The sequence below is a fragment of the Varanus komodoensis genome, unplaced genomic scaffold (assembly GCF_004798865.1).
Source record: "Varanus komodoensis strain SLA01 unplaced genomic scaffold, ASM479886v1 scaffold24, whole genome shotgun sequence".
Taxonomy (NCBI): domain Eukaryota; kingdom Metazoa; phylum Chordata; class Lepidosauria; order Squamata; family Varanidae; genus Varanus; species Varanus komodoensis.
The window spans coordinates 704853-719430 of NW_025335641.1; the positions used below are offsets into that span (position 1 = coordinate 704853).

Sequence of the window (14578 nt, forward strand, 5' to 3'; positions counted from 1 at the left end):
GGGGGGGGGGCCTGAACACCCCCCCCCCAGCTCAGTTTAAAGTCTTCTGGACGAAGCTCGCTAGAGCATCTCCAAAGGACCTTTCCCCCATCCTCGTGAGGTGTAACCCGTCCCTTGCCAGAAGTCCATTGGCAAGAAAACGAGTGCCGTGGTCGAGGAACCCAAAGCGTTCCTTCTGGCACCACACCCTAAGCTAGTCGTTCACCTCGGAGGCCCTCCTGTCCCTTCCTGGCCCAAATCCCCAGACAGGTAAGATTGATGAGAAGGCCACTTGGGCCTTCAGCTCCCTGAGTTTCTTCCCCAAGGCCTCAAAGTCCCTGGTGGTCCCAACCACACCCTGCCTGGCCACATCGTTTGTGCTCACATGGATCACCAGGAGCGGCTGGTGACCCCCAGAGTGAACAAGATGTTCCACTCTGTCCTTCACATGCCAGATGCATGCGCGTGGCAGGCAGCAAACCTCCCTTGTCTCCAGGTTGGGGCGGCACACTGCCGCCTCAGTGCCCCTCAGCAGGGAGTCCCCCACAACAATCACCCGCTGCCGTACCTTCCCGGTGCTGGTGGGTGGCCGTGCCCTGGCCCTCGCCTCTCCCGCAGTGGCCCCCTTGCCGCCTGATGTCCCTGGCTGGGGGTCTTGCTGGTCCCCCGAGGCCACATCAGCCCCAGCCTCCCCAAGTGGAGAAAACCTGTTTCCCAGCTCCAGATTGGTGCCAGGAGAAGGAGGAGGCCAGCATGGCCTGTGGGTGACATACCTTCATGTCTCCGCAGCTGCTCCTCCCGTGGCCTCTCCCTCAACCCTCTGTCCAGAGGGGGGCTGCTCCCGGGGGGCCTGGAGAGCTCTGTCAGCCCTCAGGCACCTCACCTCCTCTTCTAGCAGGGTCACCATCTTGCACCGAGGGCAAGTGTATCCCTGCCTCTCCTGGGGGAGAAGGCGAACATGTCGCAGCTCTCGCAGTGGACAGCAACACCCGTGACTCCTGCCAAGGCCATCTCCTGGTCTGCCATCGGTATCCCTTCCGAGACCTTACCTTGGTCCCCTGCCTTGTTTGTCCTGCAGTTCCTCTCACTCGCCCAGTTCTCCCAGACAAAAACCCACTTGCCTTCGCCAGTCCCCTGGCCACTCAGCACTCTCTCCCAGCCTGTGCCTCTGCTGCTCTGCTGCTCTGCCAATGTGACTTGCAGCCTTTGCCTGTGCTGCAAATGTTGTGGAAGAAGGTTGCTGGTTGTGCAACTGGACTTCCACAAACATTCTTGGACTTTCTCTTGGCTCATCTTGCTTCATTAGTGAGGGCTGAACATGAGAAGTCTGACAAGCAGAGGAGGACAGAATTTCTAAGTGTTTGTTGCAACTTTAACTGTGATGCTTATTTAAGTAGCTTTTTTCGCTATAAGCTTCCAACACCCATTTTACATATTGGCTTGTTAATCACACAACAGACAAGTACACTCATTCCCACCCATTCACCTGCTTTTGGTTTGAGTGAATCACCCAGGAACTCCGTATGGTTTCATCACATGCAAATCTGGAAACCTGGGTGGTTTAAGGGTTAAATAGCCTAGTTAATCCTAGTTTGCACGCTTACTTTTTTTTAAAGTACTAGGATGTTTCCAGAAAGTTGAAATGATGAACAGGCAGGCAACAATGCAGTCATGCTATTCCTCCACATCAATTCCTGGGTTAAACAACTCAGGAACTCTCCATGATACGTGAGCCAGTTCAATCTGAATTTGGTAGAAAGAAAGCCAGCCTGTTCCACCGTTTAACGGCTAGACACTGATAGAATAGCTAAACAGTGTTTAAGTGCGTGTGCAATTTTTTTTCTAACATAGCAGAAGAATACCCTGATGTTATCTGATGGAGTAAATATATTAGTACTTGATATTATGTAAATAATTCTAGATTTAGCATAATCAACCCTAACTTTTAATTGAGTGCTAAGGGTTTTTAAATGTACAAACCTGTTAATGCATATTCAAAATCTCTGTGTTGACTTTGAGTCCCAGTGGAATCCATCTAATCAATTAATTATAGTTTGGAGGTTTTGCTCAGGGTGAGGAGGCATGATGCTTACTCTTATAAGGTGCTAAGCTATTTGCCTCCTGCTATTTTTGACTTGTATAGTCTCAGCAATTTCAGGAAGACATTCTGGGCCACATATTTCAAACTGGCGTTGCCGGTGTCAGTTCCCCACTGACTGGTTTGGCAATGTACCTTCTGAAGCTAGTGGACTTACTGCATAGTATGTCATTAGATGGCTGCCAGCTTTTGTTTAAATCTGTGGCACCTTTATTCAGAAGTAAGCTTCACTGACTTCAACTGGTAAGAGCAATAGGGGGGTTGCAGTCTTAATGAATCATGGGCAAAGTTTCCTATTTTGTTCAATGGGATTGCTTTGATGTGCATTGTTGAGCCAAGTCTCAGTCTCAATTTCTTTCATCACTGAAGGGAGCTATGCAAATGTCTGCATTGCTGATGCTTAGAATGTTTGATAGACACTCTGTAGTTTGCTCTATTTTTACCTTTTCCATAATGTGTAATAAAATAAAACCCTGCCTGAAAAACCTGAAATTGGCATAAAGAAAGGAAGAATGTTATAAGAATAATTAAGATGAAATTGCTGGGGGCAAGTGCTCTCTAAACAATTCCTTATACATTGTATTGTCAGTGAAGGATTCAAATAACAATTCACATAAATATAAGAATATTTCTCAAAAGCTGGGGATGGGGGATGTGATTTTCTCCTCTTGATATAAGAATACTGGAAACTGTCTGATATCAAAGCTGTTGAAGGATTAGACTCTTTGTGACTCTCTGTGCTTACAAAGAAGAACCATCCTAGGAAAGTCAGAGCTAATTCTAAAGATTTTGACACACTACTTCTGAGTCCATTGAGTGTTTCTCATTCAAAACTTCAAACTGAAGCTCCTAAATCATCTCTTTTCTACTTTCTTGGGCTCTCACTCAATAATTGATGAAACCATCTATATGCTGAAGTCAAATCTTAGAAAAATGGGGATAGTGTGTGTGTATAAGAGAAGATGTCTCCTGCCGCTTTTTAAGTCACACACGTTCTTTTAAAAAATCCATACCATATTAGATACGGCTCCTTCAAAAATGTCTAATGTTCAGGACAGCTGCATAGACATCATTTCCCCCAATGACCCTTATTATCAATGTTAGAATTAACAAGCTTGAATTCTGATGTGCAATCTGGCATGAACAGAGTAAGATTTCCGCCTTCTGGCTGATGGGTGGGTAAAAATGCAGCTTCATGCTCCTTTAGTAAGGATAGAAGAGACTTAAATTGCCAACCCTGCAACAAGGTATGGTGGAAAATAAAAACATATGCCATATTAATTGCCCAAAATTTGCTCACATGCTGGCAGACAGGCAACAAAAAGTATACCTGTTGTCTGATTTCTGTCATTACTGTCTCCCAGATGAATACACCTGCCTAAATGCTGTAGTTATTTCTTCCATTTTGACACAGTACTCAAAAATATTTAAGAACAACAATGACAAAGAATATTAACATGGGATGGGTAATGATATGAGAAGATGAGAATGAAAGGACAGTACTGGCAAATGCTTGTCTTTTAATTATTGTTATCTGTGCGGATGATAGCTTTCAGAAACCCAGTTTGGTGTCATAGCTACCATGCTACATCTCAACCAGAATGCTTGAAATCCTCAGACAACTAAGATGATCAATGAGTGACATTAGGCTATCATTCTTACTGCATCCCACCTCACAGAGTTCTTGCAAGAATAAAAAGCAGATAGATTATAGATGTCACTCTGTATTTTTTGCTGAAAAGGTAGGGTAAGAGTGTATTTATTTATTTGTGATACATCCATTATTGCTGATTTTAGGTGCTATCAGTTGTCTCCCACTTATGGTGCCCCTGCAAACAAATTTTCTCCAAAATGTCCTGTCCTGGCGAGCTCTTGTCAACTCAAGATTGTGACTTGCTTTATGGAATCAGTCAATCTCAAAATTACCCTTTTTCTTCACTGTTCAGGTTCACTCCCATGCAAAGTGATCAACAATATGATAGTGTGGATGATCTTCACCTTCATCTCCAGTGATCTATCCTTACACTTGATTATCTTTTCTAGACCCTTTTCTAGTTCTTTTCTGCCCATCCAAGTCTTAGTGTTCTAATTTCTTGGCTGTAGTCTTTCTTTGAACTGATGACTGAGGATGATTTAATTGATGATTGAGCCAAGACATGCCAAATCTTTCACAGTTTCAATTTCTTCCTTGCTAACATTAAATGTGGTTATACTTCTGTAACCATTTTTATTTTCTTAATGTTCAGCTGCAGTACTTCTTTTGAACTTCCTGCTTTCACTTTCATCAGACATGTTTTAGTTAATTGCTGCTATCTGTCAGTAATGTATCATCTGCACTGTTTAAATTATTGATTAATCTTTTACCGTTTTTTCTCCTTCATCAGATCCTGATCCAGCTTTACTTAAGATACATTCTGCATACAAATCAAACTGTTAGAAAAATAAAATACACCTTTGTCTGACACCTTTGTCTATAGGAAACCATTCTATCTTTACAGTAGCTTCTTGTTCACAATATAGGGCAATAAAGTACAGAGGAACACCCATTTCTTTCAGAACCATCCATAACCTCTCCACTTTGATCCACATAGTCAAAGGGTTTGCAGAAACCGATCTTGTTGTAAAAGTCTTTGCTGCAATCTGGTGCACTCTGATCTTTGTCCTCCTTTTCAGAATCCAGCTTGAATGTCAAGCATTTTGTGTTCCATAAAGGGTGGAATTATTTGTTGAGATCGGCGGGAGAGGCCCTTCTCCGGGAGCCCACCGTGAAAGAAATTAGGAGGGTGGTTACTCGGAGGAGGGCTTTCTCAGTGGTGGCACCTAAGTTATGGAATGCGCTCCCCAGAGAGGTCCGCCTGGCGCCGTCGTTATTTGTTTTTCGGTGCCAGGCGAAGACCTTTTTATTTAAGCAGCATTTTAAATGTTAATATTATTGAATTTTATCTGGCCAGGGTGGCTTATTTTATATTGTATAGTTGTATTTTATTTTAATGTATATATTTTAATTTTTACTTATGATGACCTAACTTATTGTTGTAAGCCGCCCCGAGGCTTTGGCGAATGGGGCGGCATAAAAATGTTTTAATAAATAAATAAATAAACACCTGGAACAACACTTTCATTGCATTAGTGTAATGTTACTATAATTGCCGCACTCTTTAGCACCTTCTTTCCTGGGGATTGGATGTTTACTAAACAAATATGGGACATTGCATGTCTTCCATATTTGCTGGCATAGTGTTAGGATTTGGTCAAATTCCATTTCTGCAGCTTGAAATACTTCTATTGGTATCCTGTGTATTCTGAGTGCTTTATGCCTTTCATGTGCTTTCACAGTAGCACTTTGTTTTCTAAGATTGCAAGCTCTTCTTCTTAGGATTCTTCTACAAAGGTGTCTGTCATCCTTTCATCTCTTCTGCATAGTTCTTCCATGTATTCTCTCCACTTTCTCTTTATTTCCTTGCCTGATAGTATGATGTTCCTTTGTTGGTTTGAATTTTCCCTCCTTCCCCCCCCCTCCTCTTCCTCTTCCTCCTCGTCCTCGCCACCTTCTGTAAGAATTACCTTGTTTTTATTCTTCTGTTATACTCTTCTCTTTTTCTGAACATAATTGCAAGCTGGGAATCTGTGAGCACTTTTTATGCAATCCACTCCCATTCATATTCATATTGAAAGGGGCAAATTCTAATGATGATAATACAATGAAACAAAAGTTTCGTATATTCTCACATTTCTCCTTTGCATTAAAGAGAAGCTACAGGCATTACCTAAAATATGTGTATAATAGCCATGTCCGTTTTCACTTTTACTGCAAAGTAGGAGCAAGGTCCAGCCTTCCCAAACCCTACACAGTAGGATTCTTATCTGAACTGGGAGCTCTGTACCTAATCTAGAGTAACAATAATAAATACACATTTAAAGTAATGCCCTTTTTGTTCAATTCATTCCTTACAAGACTAGGGCTCACTCCTGGTTTAGTTCTGCTACTGCTACATTTACTTTACTTCAGCACATAAAATAGAGCAACCTTTGATGTTCTTTGATGTTCCAGGGTTCAGATCTGTGATCCAGTACTATTAGATTGACTGGGTGAGTAATTTAAACCCTATATGGGGAACTATGCATATGTGATAATAATCCCAACCAATTGTGGAATCACACCATCACACTTCAATATTCATGTTTTAGAAGCAATTTACAAATTGCTGCTACGACCAAAAGCGGCCTCTTCATGGCAAACACTTCCCAGTCTTCTGGTAACATTTGAAAATACTTAACATGTGGATCACTGCTGTGTTATGATTCCCCATTCTATGTTCCTCCATGATGCTGGTGTCCAATGATAGGGATAAATATATTCTCACATCAAACAGTTTACATGGTAACATGTAAACGTGATAATACAACATGATAATCACAATCCACATGCTTAGTAGTTTCAAATGGTATGGCCCGTTCTTTGCACAGTGGCTGTTTATGGACACCTCCCTCACCTCCCTCATGTATTATTTGCATTGAACATACATTGGCATGACCATCTGCAGGAAAGGCACCCGTGTGCATGCAGCTGAGTAGGCTTCCACTAAGTCAGGACAGTGGTGGATCAAGTATCCAACTTGCACCAACTGCAGGCTTCCTTATGGATGACCGTGCTCATATGTGGGGCTGTTGCTGGCTGGGGCTCAGGCAGCTCGCTCCACAGGCAGGTCCTTTTCTGAGGAATCACATGAAAGAAGACTGCCGTGGCAGTGCATTGTGTGCTCTCATCAAATATCCAGCAGTGTGCTTAATTTCTCTTCTTTTCAGTTAAGTAGTGGATACAATAGTAGCATATTAACATTAGCATAGTTTCACCTAAGCTGTTACATTTCTTCTGCTCACACAGGTCACAATTATTTTGGCAAGCATTCATGCAGGCAACTTTTCCTTATTTCTCAACAGCTTGTTCTAAACTCATTATTCTCTCTTTCACACACACACACACCTCCTTGTTTGACTTCAGTGCTTTGGTCTAATCTTCAACATAGTCTGTGGTTCTAAAGACTGTAAGGAGAAACAAGTTGGGGAAATTATCTTTGGCTTGCAGCTTGTTTTACAAAGGTTTAAAGCAAGCCTTTTTTTCACAAAGCTCAATCTAGCCAACTTCTAACTCAGTTCTTTTCATGTAAGTTCACCAAGAGAATACAAATAAAAATGGTTGATAGGATCAATTATAGGCCAGTGGCATACACTTCAGAATGTTAATAGTACCTAGGTATTAATGAGTAAATTTCTCAGGAAAAAGAAGTGCTGTTGAAACACTTGGAAAAGAACACGTCTCAGTTATAAATGCCTGTGTGAGTTCAGTTATGATATCCAGGAATGTAATCTCAACGATATACTTAAAACAAACTATTTCAAAGTAACCAATCCAAAGTAACTATAGGCATATGACAACCTTTTCTTAGGGTGCAATCCAATAGAGATTCCTACAGGATCCTGAACTTGGAAGATTGTGGGCATTCTGTACAGAGTGGCAAGCTCCCTCACTCCCCCATGTCTCCACTTTGCTCCCATCATCCCCTTTCCAAGGTTGATTTTCTTACCTTAAAGAGCATCTTTGTGCACCATCTGCAAGGGGTGGGGGAAGGGAACCCCACTGCTTGTTGCTCGTAAGGAAAGAGCCAACCTCAAAGCTTGGAATTGGAATGATCACTTGTCCTCTCATATGATGTCAAAGAGTCATGGGGTTGTTTCCTCCATAACTCAGGTGCAGCCATCAAGATTTATTACATTATAATCTGATTTTGCAAATGTGTACACAGCTTTACAAGAGCAAAAAGCCCCATATAAAATACAAGCCCAAGTACAGTGTGACTAGTTCTGCACCCACAAGCAAAGTGTGGATTTGTGTTGCTCAAACATTGTATCTTCATTATAAGGCTCTTTTGAATTGCAGGAATTGCAGAAGCAGTTTTATTTATGGCATAGGAATCAGCTTATCAATGTTCCTCACTGTTTAGGAAGGTAGTTTAACCCTCCAGAGTATATTGTTTGAGCAGAAAGGGGAAAGAAAAGTCAGCAAAAAATCTCCTCCCCCTGTGCTGCACTACTTTTTGTGAGAATATACTGGGAACGCCACTCACAGTATCTGTGGATCCAAGACTATACATTTGCTTATTTTTCAGCAAATTGGCTGGCATTCATTTTAATTCCAGGGCATAATACATTCCAGTCCCGTCTTTGCTGATGGTCACTTTCTCTGCAGTAGGATTGCATGCATGTGTACCTGCTAGTACTCATGGGCTTTTAGATCAGAATAAAACTTCTGAGCCACTTGGAATCCATACTTACTTATGGATACTCAGATCTGTGCTCAGAATATATCACACAAATATGATGCATATTTTATTCACATTTTATTACTAAATAAACAAGGACTAGAAGGTACTAGAAGTTGCCCACTCATATTTTCCACCGTATCAGTGTACCTGGTCTCCAATATTTCTTTCTCGATCTCCATCAATTTATACTTAGTACTACTTGGGAAACCTCTTCGTATGCCCTAGCCATTTTTATTTATTTATAACAGGACATCAAACATTTCCGAAGGATCAAGTCTGAAAATACGTTCAGAGGAATTAAAAAAGCCTACTCTCCGATCAGTAATAGAGGGCATCAATCCTTCACTTGTTTGCCTGTATGAAATGGAGGGTTCTTGTCTCTGATGTCACAATTTTGTTTAAAATAGTCTTGATGATGGCAGGGTACACCAGAATGATAAAATCATAAAGATGACAGCCTAATCTTCAAAGATGACCGATCGCAGATAAAAGATTAAGTAACTCAGCATTTGAGATACCAGATTATCTGTCTTCTGGCATCGTGTCTGTATATGCCTCCTGCTGAGTTTTGCAGAGATACTGCTGACATGTAAAGATGCTACTTCTTACACTCCAAAATTGCTGCAGAGAATTCTGTTTCCTCAAGCAATCAGGTTGAAAGAAACAGCTCATCCATGGAACTTTTAGTTAATCAAATATATGCCTTTCAAACAGGCAAAGTACTTAGGCATGTAATAGATAAATATATGTTAGTGTGGTTATTAAAAACACCTAAGAGTGCAGTCTTATGGCCACCAGAAAGAGTCTACGCAGTCATAGGAATTCAGAGCCTGGGCAATGACCTCAGAAATGTGCTTTGGGGTTGGTAAAGCGATTTTGAATTTATAGCACTCTCCTTCTGGTCCTGTAGCTGGCACAGAAAGAACAGTCCTCAGAACTGGCATTAAGGTTCATTCCAGGGGCTGGAGCCAGGAGAACTGAGGCTCAGCCTATCCTGGCAGTATTTCAGTCTATCCTTATCAGAACAGGAACAAAATATGTGGCTGACTCTTTTAAAGGGTGGGAGAAGCACAGAGGCAAAGCTTCCCTCTGTGCTTCTCCCATCCTCAATAAGATCCCCATAAACCCCCAAGTTTGGATTACTCTGTGGAACAGTAAAATTTGCAACATAATTAGCACTCACAGGTGTGCTGGCAACAGGTTAATAATTCTTACATAATTTTTATTACCAATTTTATGTACCCCAAGAAATAAGAAAAAGCATACTTACAAGAATTATTAGACATGCTGGCCCTATAAAACTCCATATAAAGTTATTTTTTGTGCTGAGCCAACATCTGAAAAATAAATGGCATATTATGATGACAATTATATTACATTTGTACCTAACCATTTTTCTTTTGCAAGGAATTCAAGGAAATGAACAAGATTCTCCTCTTATCCATTTTATCCTTATAGGAACAGCCCTATGAGATAGCTTAGGTTGTGACTGGCCCAATGAGCTTTATAGATGAGTGGACCTAAAAACCCAGATTTGCTTAATTCCAGTCCAACACTTTAATCACTACTCCACAGTGGCTAATGGCCTTGAAGTAGGGTTACTGATTAAACCCCTGGCCCCGAGAATGAAGTGAGTCTATTACCCTATTTGCTATAAATTTCATGTTCTGCAGTATTCTACAGTCTGGGACATTTGTTTTTGAGTAAGGCTTCAAGCTTCGTTTTCTGCAATCTTGGACAATGTGATAAAGAAATTCAGTTGTGGGTATGTGTGTCTGTAATCATGGACACACGGACAAACTGGCGCCCCCAGATATTTTGGTCCATAGTCCTCATAAGCCTCCTCCAATGCTAAGTAATTATGGGACTTGGAGTCTAAAACATCTAGAGAACATTGGATTGCTTCCCCTGGTGTAGTTCTACCTTCAAGCTGTATCTAATAAGGAGACATTGAAGGGAATATAATGAAGACAAAACAAGATCTCAGTATATCAGAATGCAGGTAATTCTTTTTCTTATAAAACTAATATGGGTTGAATGTCAATTTGGCATTAATAAACTACTTAGGAAGGGGATAGTTTGCCACATTTCAGAAAGTTCTAATGGTGCATTATAGGTGTTTTCCATCTTGCTTATGTTCAGACCCAGTAATAAGAGAGTTGTTAAGGCTGAACAAGAGCAAAAAGTACTACAGTTATCAAAAAAGGAAAGAGTAAAACAATACTGGATTGTATGTGCACTATTTGTATGGTTGTTTATTTATTGTATCAAAGCCGTCCTGAGGCTCATGCGAATGGGATGGCATACAAAAATTCTAAATAAATAATACATTAATGTCTTTGTAGTACAGGAGCTAAAAGTCACCTTTTGTTGTCAATATTACAATGTTAGAAAGACATTTTGCAGTAGATTGATTAAAACCAGGACAGAGGGAAAGAGAGAGAGAGAGAGAAGTGAAGGTGAGGGAGAACTGATGTCCATACATGCAGAAATGGAATAGAGCAGACAAATCAGGCAGGTTGACAAAAAGGAAAGGGAGTATAAAGGGAAAACAGGGGCAAGCCATGCCTGTTCATGAGAAAAGTCATGAAATGAAGAAAAGAATCTTTGTAGATGCTGCAGCTAAATTCACATGTTTGGGTTCCCTCAACAATAAACAAATTAATATAAAATATCTGCATTAGGATGGAAACTTTCTAAGAAAGGTTATGAGGGATAATTTACACTGCTATCACAGTTTCTTCCTTCTGAAGGTATTGGGGTTGTCTCCTTATTAGATTCAGTTTCCATGTGCCCTAGTGGATGGGGATCTTGCATGCATAAAGGGTTCTGTTGTGGCTAATTTTCTTCATCTAGTATGTCAGAACTATCCATAACTAAAGCCAACATGTAAACAGTGACCTACACATCTGTTGTTCCATAGTATTTGTATCCCAGTGCAGCAGAAATGACAACTACCACTGCTGGGCTCACATAGCCAAAGATATAGAAATTCTTGTGTAGGAATCCCTTATTGTAGATTACACCAACGACAATGACGTACAGATGAATGCCTTCAATACACATCCATGCAAAGGCAGCTAAGAGGAAGTAATGGAGTAATCCAGCAGTGATTGAACAGAATAGCTAGAAGGGCAAACAGAGAAAAGTCTAAGTGAATAACATAAAAGGCTTCATATATTCCAATGCAGGTGAAAACCCCTGTTCCACTGAAAATTTGTCTCAATAGAAAAACACCCAGGCCCTGTTATTACTTTTCTGTAAGTACATGGAAAACATATAGCCCATTTCATTTGAAAACCCAATTCACATACACTTTCCTTTTGCCCATACACATATAATCATGAAATATACAAACTGACATGACAAATGTATAAATTGCATTTGACTAATCTGTTCGTTACTACCAAATGGATGCAACCCTATATGCATGCACCCACATGCAGGATTATAAATTAGCAGCCTTTTTTTTTTACACTAGAAGAACAGCTACCAGCTACCAGTGAAATAAATGAACCTATCTTCTCTTGAAACTCTGAAACATTCTAAACAATTAAGAATCTGCTTTCATTTTGCTTTATTAATGTCCCATTCTCAAAATAGACCATTGGCAGAATGACTGTCCTTCTCTTTAATGAAACTGACGGCTTACATTTTTCTGCACAGGATTGCCTGGGATTCTTAGAGAGGATTTTATATACACAGCTAGCCATGTCTATAAACTGAAATGTCAACATTCATATTAAGACTGGGTAATGGTATGTGCACCTTTGAAAGTGGCACTTCAGAGCACATGGTTGCATTCACATTCAAAATGAAGAAATGATAAGGAAAGGCTACACACCTTATTACTGTTCATGTTAATTCCAACAAGAAAAATAAGCTCTGCCAGGAAAAGACTGCAACAGAGATTTTTATGAATTGTTGTTCTTGTGCTTTGAATTTCACTGAAGAACCAGAAAGTGAAAATACATATGGAGAGGCAAATCAATGAGATAATTATTCCAAGCTCAGTGATTCTTGTAAGAATAGAATCCTTGACTTTCTGGGAATAGAAAATATAAGTTATTGGAGAGAGTGGCTCAGCAATTGCACCAAATATATATATTTTGGTTCTTCCTTTCCCAGCACATATTTATTTTTTCCTCTATTTTTGTATAGAATGTGCATGCAATGTATTGGTACAGGTGTATAAATAATGTCAAGTAAGACATCATTTTGTTTTCCCACCACCACCTATCTAATGCTCTGAAAATCAGAACTTGATCCTTATTCCACATGACTACTCTTGCATGTAAGTTTAAGTTCTCATTGCATGGGATATGTATGATCTGAGCCGAATAGCTTTCTTAGAGTCTGGGAGGCAGGAAAGGGGTTTATTGAGCTCCTTTCTTATTGCTTAAATGTCAGGAACTGGGCAGCTTCTGGACTCCTCCTGCTGGCCAAGTATCAGAATAACAGCCCTGGTAGTTGTAGGATTTGTCCCACACTCTGCAGCTGACAAGGCTCTCATGAGCATCACCTGCAAGTCCTGGGGAAGAGCTATTTAAGAGCTGCCTCAGCAACAGTGGTCTCCAGTGTACTGAAGTTCTTGTTGTGTTTGGTCCCTGGGCCTGGCTCCTACAGCTTCCCCCTATTTTTCTGCTGCAAAGTACCCATTTCTTCATGTTGTCTTCCTGGCTCTTGTCTTCTGAGTGTTTGGTTACTCCCTGGTTTCCTGGGCTGTGCTACAATGAAGTCTTGTTTTGACTTTGCTTTGTTTGATTCTGCAGTTTGGACTTGTAACTTAGGCTAGTAATTGGATTTTTGCTTTGACCACCTTGACTTGTTTCCTGGTACATTATCTGTTACTCATTTGTTCACACCCTGGCCCCTTACTCTCAATCAGAAATGAACGACCTTGTGCTTGCTGAATGTTTTGGATGACCGTTCCCATAATCCTTGACCACTGGTTGTGCTAACTATGGTTTATAGGGAATGCCATCCAAACAACTGTGGTGCGGGGGAGGGGATTGAATTTCCTAAATGGTGATCAATGCCATCAAGTGAAAGCACAAGCATTTCTTGAACTGAAGGTGCAGAATGAGACCATCGGTGCATACATTTATGAGGACACATCATTTGTATACATTATTTTTAAGCATAAATCCAGATCAGTTTGTAAAATGTCATCGCATATATATATAAATGAAACTTCCCATGTTGTAGGAAGCCCAGTTTCTGTATCAGGATGCTCGCCCAGAACAGAGGCATAACTTCCCCTACAGAAGAAAAGCTTAGATTGTACAACCTCTTTCCTTTGTGAATGCCCAGAATATGGTCATGAAAACAATGGACAAAACCATTAAAAATGTTTAGAAAAACAGTTTCTTCCTGAAAACACTATGTTTTTGTCAAACTGCAAAGGACTAATGCAAATATTTGATGATAAATGATGAGCAGGGAATGATTCCCTGTGCATGACTGCTCCCCTGGGCTACCTATGCTAGTTCTAGGCTAATATCCATTCTTTTGGGACATTTTCTGTTGTGAGACCAAGCATTGTCATTAAGCAGAAGTAAAGTGAAAACCAAACAGGATTTTAGAAGCAGTGCCTAGTGAGGTTTATCATTTTACTTACTCTAGGATAAACACGTGAAGTTCCAATTCTAGTTGCGACCATCATACTCCACAAGAATAGAACTGAACCATCGCACTCCACTATTTTTTCTTGAAAACTTATCCTCCCTTCATGTGGAGAGTGCTTAATTAAAAAAAAAGTTTCTGTCGGCATCAAAGGAAGCTTTTTTGGATGCCTTGTTTTTTGTTTCACCTCTATGTAGCCATGGGAGGGTGGAATAGGAGTAAATAAGGAGCCACATGATAGGCTAAAATGGGTGGGATTCAGAAAAGAGGTGAAATTTCTGAATTTAATTGAGCAGCATACTCTCTCCCCCTCCTCCAGCCCAGTGGTGACTATAGCCAAGGTCAAGTGCAGTGGTGGAAACGTTGTGTTAGAAAGTCACACTCTAAGTTCACTGGATCTTGCCCATTACGTGGCTCATGATCATGGCCAGACTCAGAGGAAGAAGGCCTTGTTGCCCCAGGCAGAATCATAACCTAACCCGGACAGAATTCGGTCTGAACAGAGGTTGTTGGAGTGAATGTAGGCCAACCACATGCAGACAAATGCTTATGT

The 14578-nt window shown here is 40.7% G+C and overlaps 1 protein-coding gene across 1 annotated transcript in view; it reads right to left on the minus strand.

Moving 5' to 3' along the window:
• ADGRL4 (adhesion G protein-coupled receptor L4) overlaps positions 1–14578 on the minus strand; it is a 119824-nt gene that overhangs the window by 17785 nt on the left and 87461 nt on the right. Inside the window, exons 11-13 of the mRNA XM_044432606.1 lie at positions 12245–12445; positions 11306–11526; positions 9671–9737 (exon numbers count right to left, since the gene is read on the minus strand). Coding sequence (XP_044288541.1) covers positions 9671–9737; positions 11306–11526; positions 12245–12445 — 489 coding nt within the window. The remainder of the gene's footprint in view (positions 1–9670; positions 9738–11305; positions 11527–12244; positions 12446–14578) is intronic.